Source organism: Emys orbicularis, chromosome 9 (assembly GCF_028017835.1).
Source record: "Emys orbicularis isolate rEmyOrb1 chromosome 9, rEmyOrb1.hap1, whole genome shotgun sequence".
Taxonomy (NCBI): Eukaryota; Metazoa; Chordata; order Testudines; family Emydidae; genus Emys; species Emys orbicularis.
This window is the reverse complement of record NC_088691.1, coordinates 27,787,193-27,803,564: the sequence shown is the minus strand read 5'-3', so window position 1 is coordinate 27,803,564 and position 16,372 is coordinate 27,787,193. Positions and strand designations below refer to the sequence as shown.

Sequence of the window (16,372 nt, the reverse complement as noted above, 5' to 3'; positions counted from 1 at the left end):
CAGAAGCATAATTGGCTCTTTTTTATTCAATAGATAGACGGAGTTTAAAGTTTGTTATGGGTTTTTTTTACGTGTAATCACTTTGGGGTTTGATACAAGAATGGTTGTTATGTAACTTGTGTTGCATGGTCTTAGATGATAAATTCTCCTCATTTAGTAAGATTGATTCTTTGAGTCTGGCTAGCCATCTGAATCTTCCCAGAGTGCCTGAGTTTCACTCTCATATGGAGAGGAAATGCTAAGAGTGGAGGGGAAATGCATGAGGTAATGTAATATTATATTATTCACTCCAAAGAAACCAGGTGAACATTCATCTCTCTGCAATCTGTCCACCTTCCAAGTGGCACCATAGTGGATTTTGTCTATTGAGACTTTACTTTTTTTTCATTTCTTGGTTTTGCCTTGTAAAGATGACTGACAGACAGAAACTGCTCCAAAGCTTAACACGATTGTCCTTTTTTTATCTATTTAAAAAATGCAGTTTTCAAGAAGATTGCAGTGTAGCAGTTTCCATTGTGATGTGGTGACTGCCAATAGCTGGAACTTCTTAGTTTTGCCTTTAGTTCTTTCAGGCTCTGGTGTATGAGCCATTGACAGTGGGATACATTTATGATGGTCATTTGCATCCACCCTCTCCAGCCCCCTTTCCCCAATATATCTATTATTCAAATCTTTGAATGAAAACTGATTGCTGGATGAACATCTGTACCAAGTGAATAAACATCACACATCATTCATAGCTTTTTATAACAGACTAGCATGAATACAGTGGAATGATTGTGTTTGAGGGTAAGAAAGGAGTGGTTGTTACTTTTGTCCTAATCACTATTGTTGTGAATGCAAATATTTTTTTCCTTTAACAAATTTCCCCCCACCTCCCCAAATCTAACAGTGTTTAAGGGTCTGCTCCAAACCCCACTGAAGCCAATGGAAAGTCTCCCTAGTTGACATCAGGGGGCCCCTTGATCCAAGTAATTAATGTAATAAAGTTCTGATCCTGCAAAGGGCTCTGTGTGGGAGCACCACAGTGTCCACACAAAGCAACATTGACTTAAGTCGGCAGTGTGCAGTGTACCTTGCAGGTTCAGGGTCTGTGCCATTCAGAGTTGATACCAAAATATGAAAATCAGTTCCTTCTTTAATTAGGTGCCAAGATTGGCTTTTAGGGGTCTTTGTTTCCCTTCTAATTATCATGATCTCATGAACACCTGTAGTAGTGTGACCTTGCAGTGGCACTTAATGCCCTTTAAGCTCTGGTGTCTTTCTTTCACCTGTCAGTAACCTCAGGCCAGGCAGCCAGCAAACGGTCCCACTACTACTGCACCAAGAAGTAGAAACACTGCAGCTTCCTGAAAGAAAATGGTGAAGGAGGGGGATGGCTGAGACTGCCATTTAAACAAGCCAGGTCTGGCAGTTCCTTAAAAAGAGAAACTGGCATGGGAGGAGGCTGGAATAGGGATAACTGGCTCTCTCGGCCATTCTTACACATTTTCGTGTGTGCAAGACAAACCCTGCAGTTTCCTGCTCTGCCCTCAATGGTTTTGAAAGAAACTCCTAGCCAGAAAGATTCCCCTCCCCCTTGATTCTGGTGTTAAAGGAGAACTCTTGTGTGAAATCACTAAGATTTTAATATTGTAAAATGCTGCTATTTTATAAAAGTGTTGAAGGTAGATTAACCCTTTGCTAGGCTGTATAAATAAATACATGCAGTGGTGTTGTAGCCCAGACTTGAAGAGCTCTGTGTAAGCGCGAAAGCTTCTCTCTCTCATAAACGGAAGTTGGTCCAACAAAAGATATTACCTCTCCCACCTTGTCTCTCTGAATAAATGCATGGGTTTTAAAAAAAAAAAAAAAATAAAGGGCTCCTGTAACTTAAAATCCTGATGCTTCCCTTCACAAACCCACTTGAATCATGTGGGAGGACTGTACCTCCTAGGTCGGTATGTGAATCATCCTTCCCATGTGGTTTGGTGATCAGCAGTGTCTGGCATTGTTGCCATATCCTGTTCCCTTTCCCCAGACCCCTCTAAGTGTGAGCAGGTTGGGGGAAGGAGTTGACAGGCCTGGTGGGGGAAATGCAGTTTTCCCCACCCTGTGGCACCACACAGCTCACCCAGAAAAGATAATACAGCATAGGCCTGTATTAGCTTTCTATGAAGCCCTCTCTGCAGTGAGGATTTCCTTTGAGGGGGGGTCCCTGGGTGCAGCTGCAGTTACGGTGAATCATTGACAGTAATGCTGCTCAGTGGAATTGCTGGGACTGGTGCCGGAGCCACTCATCCACACACATGCTGCTGGCCTCCTGCAGATACCCTGGGATCCACATTTACTTGGCAAACCTCGTGGCTTATTGCTCAGGGCAGCAAATCCTACCTCTCCCCAGCAGAACAATGGGGGAAGCTCCACAAGGGCTTACCATGGAGTTTTCCACCCTGTAAGCTTCCTCCCATGGGTTTTTTTGGTGGAAAGAAGGGGACTGTCAATCAGGACTTTCGTGTTTAAATGTTTAGCTTCATTGAAAAAGCCCAGCGTAAGTGTATTGTGCTAGATATGTTCGTTAATATTAGTAATGTAAAAAGCACAAAACATCTCTGCATTTTCTCTTTCCTCACAAATGTGGGATAAATAATTTTAATAAAATATGTTTTGTTGCCTATTTTTGTAGTACAATAGTGTGACGGGTTGGATCACAGAAACCCCCTTGGGAGCTGCTACCTAATGTGCAAAGACTACCCCTGCTTCTGTTTTCCCTGCCAGCTCAGGACTCCAGCACCCTGTCTTGCTGAGCCAGACACTCCTGTCTGCTCCAACGAAGACCCAGGGTCTGAATCACTTGTCCCAAAGCTGCAAGTTTACCTGAAAACAGCTCACGGTAGTGTGCTTGTCTTTAGCACTCAGATGCCCAACTCCCAATGGGGTCTAAACCCAGATAAATCCGTTTTACCCTGCATAAAGCTTATGCAGGGCAAACTCATAAATTGTTCGCCCTCTATAACACTGATAGAGAGAGATGCACAGTTGTTTGCTCCCTCAGGTATTAATACATACTCTGAGTAAATTACTAAATAAAAAGTGATTTTATTAAATACAGACAGTAGGATTTAAGTGGTTCCAAGTAGTAACAGACAGAACAAAGTAAGTCACCAAGCAAAATAAAATAAAATGCGCAAATCTATGTCTAATCAAACTAAATACAGATAATCTCACCCTCAGAGATGCTTCAGTAAGTTTTTCTCAGACTGGACACCTTCCAGGCCTGGGCACAATTCTTTCCCCTGGTACAGCTCTTGTTCCAGCTCAGGTGGTAGCTAAGGGATTCTTCATGATGGCTCCTCTCCCCCTCTGTTCTCTTCCACCCCTTTATATATCTTTTGCATAAGGCGGGAACCCTTTGTCCCTCTGGGTTTTCACCCCCCCTCACTGGAAAAGCACCAGGTTAAAGATGGATTCCAGTTCAGGTGACATGATCATATGTCACTGCAAGACTTCATTACTCACTTGCCAGCACACACATATACAGGAAGACTAACCGGTAAACACAGTCATCTGCGGATAATGGTCCTGTTAATGGGAGTCATCAAGATTCCAAACCATCATTAATGGCCCACACTTTACATAATTACAATAGGCCCTCAGAGTTATGTTTTATATTTCTAGTTTTAGATACAAGAGTGGTACATTTCTACAAATAGGATGATCACACTCAGTAGATTATGAGCTTTGTAATGATACCTTACAATAGACCTTTTGCACGAAGCATATCCCATTTGCATTATAGTCACTTATTATCATGTTTTTATAAAACCATATAGACTGCACAACGTCACAAATAGCTCTTGCATTTTACCTGTCAAGTAAGGTGTTTTTCTGTTTGTACTCCTGTGCTATTTCTTGTTCTAGTAACCTATATGTAACTAAATGAATAGAGACTTCTTTAAAAATAAGAGAGCACTGAACATACATTGTATATTCTCTTTGGGGTCTTACAAGACTCCATCTCATCCATCCATCCATCCATTTTAATTTTTGTATATATATCTGTATAGATATATACGCACACACACATCAGAAACAAACTCAGGGAGTTGAAGCAGCTTTTCTGTTTAAAGATACTAAAATATAAAAAGTGAAAGTTCTAGTAAAAAAAAAACACTAGTTTTGCTTAAATCATTTTTTTTTTTTTAATTGCAGTAATCTTACCCAACACGTTTATTCTCACAGTAATAGTTTGGTTTTGTTCTTTGTGTTCATGCGAACACTTGTTTGAGCATAATCATTACCGTTTCCTTTAGGTGGCAGAAGTAGATGTAGAGTCAGATGGGCCTGGAACTTCATCTGGGAAAAGAAGAGTGAGTAAATAACTTATCTGCGTCCAGTTTATGCTGCAGGAGTTAGGTTGGTCCACGGAATTAACAACCCTCACTTAGGGCCTGATCCTGCAAAGATTTAACTTTACACAGGCTGTTGTCAGTCAGTCACTGCTTGTACGTATTAAGTTTAAGCACATGTGTAAGTTTTTGGCAGAATCAGGACCTTATATTACTATAGAAATAATTTGATGATTGCTTAGTGGCTGTTACTGTCCTGATACTTTGGATATCTGTACAAGAGCATTAACCAACAATATACAAGCTGCTTGTGTTCCTTCAGTCATGGAAGTAGACAGAAAAATATTGAATTTGTTTACTTTATAAATACATACTATTACTAAATTAATGACCACGGAAGTCTGCCTATATTACATTTAATAGATAAAAGTTTAACTTTCAACAAGCAATTATTTTCCCATGGTAATTAATGAGCAACTTTCCCGTCAGCCAATAAGGCATTGTGGCCTTTCCGAAATACAAAGCTCTGAACCACAGCTCTGAACCACAGCTCTTGCATCTAAAATGTTGTATGGATATTGAGTTGGGTATTTTTATATTACTAAAAGAGAAAATGCATTCTTCAGTAAATTGCATAGACCATATTGTTATGCCACTCAACTTTTGTTGCACGTTTTTAGTTATGGACTTCAATTTTGAACCATTTTCTGAGCACATTGATAGTAATTTAAAGCCAAGACCAGTAGATACAAAAACCTTTATACTTTAAATGTTATTAAAATACAACTTTTATTTTGTTCCCTTAAAATCTTCAGGTAAGACGACCAATAAAAAGGCAGCCCTTCAAAGCAAGCCCTGATGCTTGGAAAGAACAGTGCAAGCAGTTGTTAAGCCTAATATATGAACGTGAGGACTCCGAGCCTTTTAGACAGCCAGTTGATCTCTTCTCCTATCCTGTAAATATATTTCTACTTTCTGTAATTTAAAAAAAATTCTTATCATAATATTTCAGTCTTTTAAGAAGTCATATATTCTTCATGCTGCTGGATACATTACTGAGCTCCTCTTTGTCAGTCACAGTCTGTCTTCCTCAATGAGTGCTAAATTAATTCCCTCTGAGAAAATGAGGGACCCGTAGCCTTGGACTGAGCAGGAATAGAGCTGGCAGGAAATAGCCACTTTCTTCAGAGAGCTCAGTCAGTGCACTTCAGACCCTCCTGTTGTTCCTACATCTCACGATCTCTTGAGGAGAGACTGCCAGACACATTCTGTTAGTGCTATTGAATGGAGGAACATGGATTAGCCCATTAAACTCATTTTCCCCTCTGATGGAATGTGAACCCTTGAGTGCCAGCAAAGCCCCTTGGAATCTGTAAATATGAGTCTTGTAGCTAGAAGATTTAAGTTTAGTCTAAAACAGAGTTTGTGGAACAGTTTGATTATTTTGTGGGGTAGGATAAATTTGAGAGATATTGGACTGTACAGGGACATGAAGCAAAACACATGTAATGTTTACTTAACCAGTTCATGGCAGCTAGTGATAACTTTACCTACTTGTTAATATTGCATACATTATTTTTGTAGGACTATCGAGATATTGTAGACACTCCAATGGATTTCAGCACTGTGAAAGAAACTTTGGAAGCAGGAAATTACACCAATCCTCTGGAATTTTACAAGGATGTTCGCTTAATATTCTGCAACTCTAAAGCTTACACACCTAATAAAAAGTCACGGGTAAGTGATAAAAACATGGATACGTGACATCTCAGGCCATTTCTGCTATGATCTTCAATCACACTTTCATATAAGGAATGAATGGCACTTGGAATGTGCAGATGGAGGTCGTAGCATGATATTTTAAAATATAAATGAACAGTCTTTGTCATTTTAAGAACCTAGGATAATAAATCCCCTTTGCAAAGCCCTCCCAGAACATGCTTCAGGTGACTATGTCTCAGTTTCTTGAAAACTTTTCAGGCACAACATTCAAAAATACTGTAGTTATAGTCTAGATCAGTGGTTCTCAAACTATTTCCCATTGTGGGCCGCATATGCAGCTCTCTGTGGTATGTGGGCTGCATCCACACCCTATATATACTACCTGTATGGATCTTAGGATGTCACATGGGCTGCAGCGCTGTGCTGATTGGGCCGCAAGTGGGCCATGGGTTGAGAACTACTGATCTAGATACTATAGGTATATCTACACTGTAGGAAAAACCCATGGCAGTGAGTTGGAGAGCCTGGGTCAACTGACTTGGGCTCGCACTGCGGGGCTAAAAATAGTAGTGTTTATATTATTTATATTTGGAACGTCGTCGTTGTAAAGTTACCCAGACTGGCAGGTGTAGTTACTAAAACTACTTTTAATTCATCTATTGACACTGTCTAAAGTTGGAGCTTCTTTTTCTGGTAATCTATGCGAGAGCTGAAACTCAGTAATGTTACTGTGATTCCAGAAGCCAAGCAAAACCAATGTAGGCATGATCTTTAGTAATGCAGGAAAATAATGCATATTAAAAAGTAATGCCCCTGTCCTGGCACACTCATTTAACGCCACCATTTAACATACTTGGAAAGAATGCCGGTTCCCATTTCAGGTACCGCTGCCATGCAGGAAATGAAATGTGCATCAGGTATTAAGAATGAAACATGTTTGGGGCTAGATTGGGCTGTTAGGCTCAGCTCTGAGTATTGGGTGGCAGATCGCTGCACTGTCCCGTGCTAAGCATGTGGAATGGGCTGTGGCTCAGGGTGGTCTACACAGAGAAAAAGCCCACAGTAGCTAGTGCTATAAATACAGTGCCCTTGTGTGCATTAGCTTAATGCACTTTGGAAAAGCATTAAGCTAAACCTCCCAAGGGCACACTTGGAGTGCAGTATGAGTGTCTACATGGGGAGTTAATGTGGAATATCTAGTGCACTTTGAATTCACACCCTACCTTAATGTGCACTTCCCCATGTAGACAAGCCCTCAGAGTCTCAAGTGTTCTCCTCTTTGTTCTGGTGTGGAGGAAATTACTTAACCCTTTTTTGGGGTAAAGCTTCCCCCCACCTCCATACACCTGGATACAATCTGCTAGCCACTGTATATGGAGGTAAAGCTGTGGCTCCTCCCACTCTCATCCCCTTCCTCTCCACTCACTCAGTAGGGGAGTATCAGATATAGAGCCCCTGCCCTTCCTTCTTCGTGCTGGAGGCATGACCCAGGCAGTGCTAACTTGGCTGCGCAGAGGGTGAGATGCCTTGGCTGTACTTACGCTGAACTTACCAGGCTTCTCTGTCAGCTGTATTGGGGCTAATCAAAAATCTATCCTTTAATTAAATAGGCTAAACTTGATTTCATGCAAAGGGGGAGAGGGATAGCTCAGTGGTTTGAGCATTGGCCTGCTAAACCCAAGATTGTGAGTTCAATCCTTGAGGGAGCCATTTAGGGATCTAGGGCAAAAATCTGTCTGGGGATTGGTCCTGCTTTGAGCAGGGGGTTGGACTAGATGACCTCCTGAGGTCCCTTCCAACCCTGATATTCTAAAAAAAAAAATAAAAAAAAAAATGTTTAACTTCACTTGAGACTTCAGGAGGTTTAATGAATTGTTTTCATCCTTTCTTATTAGGGGTACCTCTTAACTTGTTTGTCTAGTTTGTCATCTATTTGGTTTGTACAATAAAGAAGATTAATTATATTTTAAGACCATAAACTCTGAAATACTTCATTATTGATTTCTATAGCTAGAATACAGATGACTTCTTTATACTAGTACATGTGCTATGATCTTTGCAGTTGTCTGTCAGTATGGATTTTGCTTTTGGAATATTAAGGTTGATATATTTCTGTGAATCTTTGCAACATTATTTTGCATGTTAAAAATAATTTTGCTCCACAGTTCGAGCAATCAGTAAATATGGCCATAACTTCTTTCTCCAGATCTATAGCATGACGCTTAGACTATCTGCCTTATTTGAAAATCATATTAAAAACATCATCTCTGAATACAAGTTGGCCATGCAGTGTCAGAAGAGGAATAGGCCACGATACCGAAAACGACTAAGGAGCAGCAGTAGTTCACCATCTAGTAGCAGAGCATCCAGGTAACTTAATAATGAAACTCTCTATTTGCATATTTTGAAATCCTCTGTTTTAGGGGGAAATAAACGTTCAGATAAGAAGGCAGTAACAATATGGCTTATTTTATAGTACAATCTCTCCTGTGGGTGAGTTTAAACACTGGAGCTCGTATAAGGGGTGGGTGCTGTATAAAAGCCACATTTAATTTCTATAACACATTAACAAAGCAAATTGTATGTTCCTTTTAGGAAAGCAAGATAAAATCTTGTTCTTGAACAGTTGTATTCCTTTAATAAATTCACCAGTATTTTTGCTTTATTATATATTTTCAATTACTACAGCTATGTAATCTTTGAGACAGAAAATCAGATGCTCCGTTTTACATTTAAATATCAATTTACACTGATAACCTGATAACAGTGTTATGTGTGTTTTTTGTTTTTTAAATCCTTTTGCATTAACATTTGTATATTTTTGGGGATGTTTCATATCTTCAGCCCTAAAGGGAAACAGAAACAAGTGAAGGTGCAACCTAAAATCAACCAGAATACCTCACTGCCTTTGACTAGGACTAGCTCTTCAGTGTCATCTCATGGTAAGTAGAATAAAAAATGGTGTACATGGCAGAACCAAAGTCTGAAAACAGGAGTGCCTAAAGTATTTCCACTGCTGCTTCCTAATAACTGCAGTATGAAGAAAAGCTGAGGGGTATTTATTGCTGATCTTAAACAAGCTCGTTGTATTAATCTATCAAAGGCTAGTATCTAATTGCTGTATAATTAAAGATTTTGGTTATGTAAGTACGTTTGGCATAGATTACATGCAAACTAGATACATCCGTCAAGTTCTTGGTAAGTTACTAGTGTATAAAAAATTTGGTTTCCCCTGCATTAATTAAAGAAAAGATTGAGCCATTTTGGACCTGTGAAATCTGATTGTTTGCACGGTGCCCTAGTACGTCAGTATAAGGAGAGATTAAGGAAATCGTTTGAGTTTATTATGTCCTGTTTTAAGTTTCAGATACTACAGAGGAGGCTCTGGGTTCAGCCATTGGTGAAGAAACGGAGGGCCAACCATCCTCATCTGGGTTAAATACACAGAACCGAAGTGGAAATAACATTGATCCAGGGAAAAATAGACTAGTCAGGAGTAAATCCACACCAGTTAAACAAGGTTGGAAGTTATATGCTTTCTTTGGATGACTAATTTTACTAGAAAAGAAATCTGCTTCTGGCATCTATGGATTACTGTAGACAAACATTTATTGCACTGCAAGTTGTGGTATAAATCTACAGTTCTCCAGTGTGCTCCTCAATCTCCGTGAGGACTACGGTCGCCAACTTTCTAATTGTTGAAAACCAGACACCCCTGCCCTACCTCTTCCCCCAGGATGCCCCCTCCTCCCCTGCTCGCTCTCCCCTCCCAGGAAGCTGGTGTGATTGAGCAAGATGGTGCTGATTTTTGAGACTTAGAACAGCGTGAGAGGTTTAAAAGAAGTGTTTGTTCTTTGCCTTTTGGAAAACTTTGTTTTCTCCTCATACTTGATACCTTTCTACAACAAAATTCTCCACAGAAAAATCATGTAGAAAAAACCTCTAGCCTTAGGAGCGTTCATTAAATGTCTCACCTATTCTGTAGGTAGGCTTTCCCCACACACCTTTTCAGGTTTTTATTTTTATTTTTAAAAGAGAAACCTGATTGCACACTCAAGTGAAGCAAACATAATGAACTGATTCAGTGTGGTATTATACAAATACATATTGACATTTACCCAATGTGCATGTATTTGCAATTGTGTCCTAATGCTTAGGGCTTGTCTATATTAGAAAAGTTGTGCAATCTTAACTAAATTAATGTTGAAGTCTTTGTAGTTAAATAGATGATACCCCCTAATGTAGATGCACTTCAACCCATTTAATCCTTGTTTACCATGTACTAGTAAACTACTAAATTAAATTAAACTGATTTAAGTGAGGGTTAAACACATTTAAGTACATCTGCATTAAGTGAGATGTAGCACTGCCACTAACATCCAAAAAAAAGTTGAAAATTTTTTCCTATAACTTGGTTAAAAGCCTATCCCACCTCTTTTCTATGTGTTAGATACCAAACAGTACAGGAATGTGAGTTTTTTCTTGGGGTGAAGGTGAATGAGAAGTTCCACAAACTTAGAAAAGGCAAGTTTCAGCTATACAAACAAGAATGCCTTGCTATAACATAATATATCAAGATCACGCCAAACAAACCTGGCAGCATATGTAATTCTGCTATAAAATGCAGCAAACCATTTGCCAGGGTGCTGCTAACTACCAGGCCCATTTTCCATACTCCTGATCATCTTGTTTCTGTTTTAGAGTCTCTAAATTTGATACAAATTTTATGGCTTTTGGCGTATTATGCACACTAAGATTTGTTTTTATAGAAATTAAGTCTTTTTAGGTGTCTAAATAGTTCTTTGAAAAGCTGGGAAGTGATTTTTGGCTGTTTAAGAAAGTATTATATTTTAAATCAAACTTATTTTAAAAACTGTCGCTAGAATAGGCATCTCAGAATATTGTTTGAATAGAAATGTATTAATCGACACTCTTGATAACTTACAGAAAAGTAGCCTTGCCCTACTTCCCAAGTGTGTAGGGGGGGAAAGGGGGGGCAGTAACTGGCATTGAGGGGTGCTGGTACTGTAGGGGCACTAACTGGCATTGAGGGGGAACGCTGTGTGTGGGCACTAGAATTTTAGGGAGAGCAGTAAGTGTCATTGAGAGGACTCGGGGTGTGTGGAGGGAGCAGTAAATGGCATTGAGGGGGTATGAGGGGATGACTAACTGGAATTGATGGAGCATGCTGTGGGTGGGGGCACTAACTGGCAGAGAGGGGGCGGTGGAATTGGGGGAACCATTAACTGGCAGCGGCAGGACGATGTGTGTGTGATGGGGGTGGGGAAATCGGGCCACAGCGAGGCGGGGTCGGTTCCCAGAGTGAAGGGCCAGGGCAAGAAAATGAGGGCACAGCGGTGCGGACGAGAGGGGCAGACAGGATCTCCCCTCGGGCAGCAGCGGTGCCGGTACCTGTCTCTCCACCCGAGAGGCTGGAGCTGGGAGCCAGCCAGTTCTCCCCATTAGCATCTGAGCAGCTGCTGCTCTTCCCGCCATCTTGGTGTGGAGGCTGATCGTGATTACTCTGGTAATCGGACTTTTAGCGTCCAGTCAGCTGTGCTGACCAGACACTGCCAGGTCCCCTTTTCGATTGGACTTTCTGGTAGAAAACTGGACACCTGGCAATCCTAGAGTGAGCCCTGTACTGAAACAGTTACCTAGTGGGCTTAAACCCTGCTGTTTCAAACAGCTAAATGTACGTGTGATCTCTCTACCTTAGTGCAGTATTAAATTGAGCTTATTTCCCTGCTTTGTCATGTTTCCGGACACATTTTTTACAATTCTGAAATCTGTTATCTAAATTATGGGATAAATGTTCTCCAAAGATTCAACCAATGCCCCTAAAATGTCGCCAAGATGGGAAAAGTTGATAATTCTCAAAGAAAGTTAGGAGTTTCCCAAAGGCTTTTAGGAAATCGCTGACATTTTATTTGGGATATTAAAGCTGAAGAGAAGGGGGAAAATATTTTAAAAGTTGAACAGAAATGTCCTGACTAGCTCATGGCTTTTTTAATCTGGGGTTACACAGTGGTTAGAATTTTCACAAGGCTATGCTGGAACAGGTATAAGTGTTTTACTCTTCTGAAATTGTCAAAGGGTACACACACGTTTGCCAACATATGTATATTTTTGTAAATAAAATTGCTATCATGTTAAGGTGCACTTACAAAAATGTGTTATTTGTTATGGGGTAGGGCTTCACTTTTCCAGGATTAATGTAATTTTTCAGCCTTCACAAGCAGCATATGTTAACTGTGAAAGGAGAAACATTTTAAGCCCCAACACAGCAAAGGCACTAAAGCATGTGCTAAGTTTTAAGTACCTAGTAATCCCATTGATTTCAGTTGGACTACTCACATGCTTAATATTAAGTATGTATTGAAATGCTGATTGGGGCCTTACAGAACAGATGTTTGATGAGGGCTGATAGCACAAGCTATTGGAGAGAAATGTAAATTTTAATAGAAAATCCTTTTTATATTTGAAAAGAATTTTTCCCTTGAACTACTGCAGTTCAGATTTAACTTTATCACACTGTTAACAAGTGATTGTTTTTTGTGTTTGTTTAGATCAGTCTCTTGATGGACCACTTACAAATGGTGATAGCAGAGAGCCTCGGATAGCAGTCAAGAGAAAGTTAGTAAGTGCCTCGGAAGAGGAGGAACACCTAGAGGAAGAGGAGAAGAAGAGAGAATTAAAAGAAAAACCTGGTTTATCTTCATCAGAAAGTGGGGAGTCAGGATCCAGTTCAAGCTCTGAAAGCAGATGTGGCTCTGATTCAGATTCTGAATCAACCTCTAGAACAGATCAGGATTACATTGATGGAGATCATGACTACAGTAAAGTTGTGCAAACTAAACCCAAAAGAAAAATTAAAAGGAAAATTGCTAGTGGGAAAAGAAACTGGCAGGGTAGAGGAACAGGGAGGAGAGGTAGATGGGGCAGATGGGGTAGATGGAGCAGAGGGGGAAGAGGTGGCAGAGGAGGAAGAGGAGGCTGCGGCAGAGGAAGAAGAGGAGGCAGGGGAGGAAGAAGAGGCAGAGGAGGTAGAGGAGCTTCACGAGGAGCAACCAGAGCCAAACGTGCACGAATGGCAGATGATGAATTTGAGAATCTGTTTGGCGGACGATTTGGCGAGAATATGTTTGGAGGACGATTCAGTAGGCCACCACGAATTAAAACAAGGAACGAGGGCAGGAGAACTGTTTTATATAATGACGATTCAGATAACGACAACTTTGTGCACACCGAGGATCCTCTGAATCTCGGTACTTCCAGATCGGGCAGGGTGCGGAAAATGACAGAAAAAGCCAGGGTTAGCCATCTCATGGGATGGAATTATTGACAGATAAACATCTTTAAAAAATTTCAAATGAACTTCAAAGGCCTTCTACTGCAGGGATTTTACCAGAAAATCTACCAAGCAAGTTGTGGGGGGACTCCACTCACTTTCTACAGTGGTGCTTTTCCATTATGCCAGTATACATTTGTTTTAAGACTTCAGATTGCCACACTTCATTGGTCAAAAAAAGCCTTACTTATTAGGCCTTAAATTACAGAAATTCTTCCCCACGCACTACAAGTTCATTTTGTTTCAAGGAGCTTCCAGCTTCTCAATAATAGCATGACATTTTGAATCATGATTATGAAATCTCTCCCTTGTTTTGTTTTTTTGTATTCTAGAAATAGCACCTTCTTACAGAGTTTTTATATGGTTTGTCATAAATCCTTATACACAGTAATAATTATAACTTTTGCACAATACACCAATCCTAAAGGCAGCTATAAAATGTTTACCGTTTCTATATTGTAAGAAGGATCTGGATTATTTTAATCTTCCCAGGCCAAACTTCATGAATTGTGCTGAACTGAAGTATGTTTATACTACAGTTTAGGAGGGTTTGAAATGCTTTCTGTTGGTTCGTAATTCATGTAAAAAGTGAGAAAAGGGTTGGTGCCTTGTAAATATGTAGCAAACCTTTGATGTGGTGTGTCCTAATGTGTGCATTAACTTTATTAAAAAGAGAATACTTGAGAAGTATGAATATCTAGACAGAAGGTGCCAAATGCAAAAGTTACTTGCATCTATTTTCTTTTTGTCCTCTCATATTTTTATAGCATTAATAGAGATTGTGCTGCAAAGGGTTAATTTCAACATTTGAAAGGTTTCTCCTCTTCAAAGCATTACATGTCTTAATAGTAGCTCAGCTACCTCTGTTTACAACTACTGGAAACTTAAAAGAAAATTGATGTTATTCTGCAGTGCTTATTGAAGAAGAGGCAAGAATGAGTATAGCGGGGATGGAATTGCTCACATTGTGAAGTAACCATTTCTTCATCATATTGGTACTCTGAAACAAACCTTAGTGTAGCTATCAAAGCTTTCACAAGCCTAATATGCTTTTAGCAGATGGTAATTTGTTGGGCAAACAGCCAGTGGGCTCTCACACATTTCTGGTATCGCTTATTCAATGAAAGTCTGTTTCTGTTTTTAATTTGATTATTGAAACGTTCAAAGAAACCTAAATTGAGCTATCGTGTCTCTACTGGCTACTCATATTTTTGTATCATTACTGATAAGTTTCCATTCATATCATTGACAAGAGTCCTTGTAGCTCAAGCTTCCAGAAGAGAATTCACACTGTACTGTACTCTTACCTTGTAAATGTTGCATTGAAAAATAATAATTTGCACACTGAGGTCATTCTGGCAGTAATAATACAGTATGCAATGCTATGAGGGAAATGTAGGGTTAGGAGATTACTCTGTATCTTGCTCTTCAGACTGAATGACTGGCTGTGTTTAATTAATTGGAACATGCTTGTTCTTGTGGCATGAGAAGGAGAGTTGCAGCCTTCTACTTTGTAGGGTCCAGCTAAAAGATTTGTGGGACTCTGTCATGTTAGACCAAGGAAGAGACATCTAGCTGACATCTCTAGCTGAGTTGAGATAGTGAGTCATTGATTACACGTGGAGAAAAAGGGATGAGAGAGGAGGTTTGGAAATTGAAATAAATGAGGGATGCAATTCTGAAATTTCTTCCTCAATGTGCAACTTTTATCACTTTGTCAATAATTCTGGAAAACCTGGGGGGGAGGGAGGAATAGTGAAGTGTATATTTTCATACATAAATAGATTTGGTTCTGGCCTTTTTTCTATGACAAATGTTAGCAGGCTGATCTCTCTTTGCAACAGTTCTAGTCAGGTGCAAGATAACTGGAACAAATGCTGTGAGGGTCGTCGGGCTTGGGAGTGGGGAGAAGAAAGCAGTCTAAGTAGTACATGGTAATGATCTGAATTTATGGTACAGTAAAAAAAATCTCTCAAACTTTTTGTTACAGTTGTTGTCCTGATTATGCCAAAACTAATTTCTGGGCATGACTCAGATGGTCCATTTAACAAAGAAATGGATACAGAGGATCTCCTAGCTCTGTATTGGGCTTTAAAATACAAATGCCTGTCCTATCATCTCTTACAGTATGTATTCAGAAGAAAATGTATTCTTCCCTAGAGTTATTGGTCCCTATATCTATGTAATCAGGAAAAGCATGGATATGTCAGTTCCTAGACATAATCATATACATTTTAGATCAAAGTTCTTTCCAACCAATATAAATGCTAAGATTCCTATGCTAAAGTCCTGAGATTCTGAAGAAATGCTATTCATATGTTTCTGGCTGGCTGAAGCTGTAATTATTAATTTATTTGGGGGTGGGAGGGAGGAAAAACGCGGATTCCTGAAAAAATCATGATTTCCTAAGTTTAAATGTATTTTAGCAACAATTAGAATAAGAGTAAATATGTTCTTAAATGTATCTTTTATATGTAATGAAGTACTGTGAAGATAACAGTAAAACAGCACTTTGCTGTGGTGTAAGTATTAATCTAAAATGTGTTATGTGATTAAGAGCCAGACAGCAGGTGTGCTAGAACAACAGAGCTATTGCTTATTGTAAAGAATCTGAGATTTTTTTTTAATTTTATTTTATTTTGTGCATGAAAACCTTTTTATAAGCATGAAAGAAATAACTTATATTTTTGAATGCTATTTTTACTTGATTTCGTATCTGGATTTTTTTTTTCCAATTTAGATATTTGATTTCTCTCTCAGCCTCATTCTGTGGATGAATTCTAACTTTGTAATAAGTTGGACACTTTTTTTTTTTTTTTTTTTTTACTCAGATGTTAAATTCAGTTAGAAGCCACGTACTTAAAGCTGCATGACACTTGATTTTTACCCTGACAGCTGCAGCAGGAGCAATGAAACAAGAATAGCCCTTGCACCAAAAGGGTTGCAACCCAGTCCTTCAGACCCCAATCCA

The 16,372-nt window shown here is 39.5% G+C and overlaps 1 protein-coding gene across 1 annotated transcript in view; it reads left to right on the top strand.

Annotated features, from left to right (window-relative positions):
• BRWD3 (bromodomain and WD repeat domain containing 3) overlaps positions 1-13,395 on the top strand; it is an 83,873-nt gene extending 70,478 nt beyond the window's left edge. Inside the window, exons 34-40 of the mRNA XM_065411275.1 lie at positions 4,293-4,349; positions 5,144-5,284; positions 5,913-6,065; positions 8,257-8,420; positions 8,895-8,992; positions 9,412-9,570; positions 12,620-13,395. Of these exons, the coding sequence (XP_065267347.1) occupies positions 4,293-4,349; positions 5,144-5,284; positions 5,913-6,065; positions 8,257-8,420; positions 8,895-8,992; positions 9,412-9,570; positions 12,620-13,395 (1,548 nt within the window). The remainder of the gene's footprint in view (positions 1-4,292; positions 4,350-5,143; positions 5,285-5,912; positions 6,066-8,256; positions 8,421-8,894; positions 8,993-9,411; positions 9,571-12,619) is intronic.
• The last annotated feature ends 2,977 nt before the right edge of the window (positions 13,396-16,372 follow it).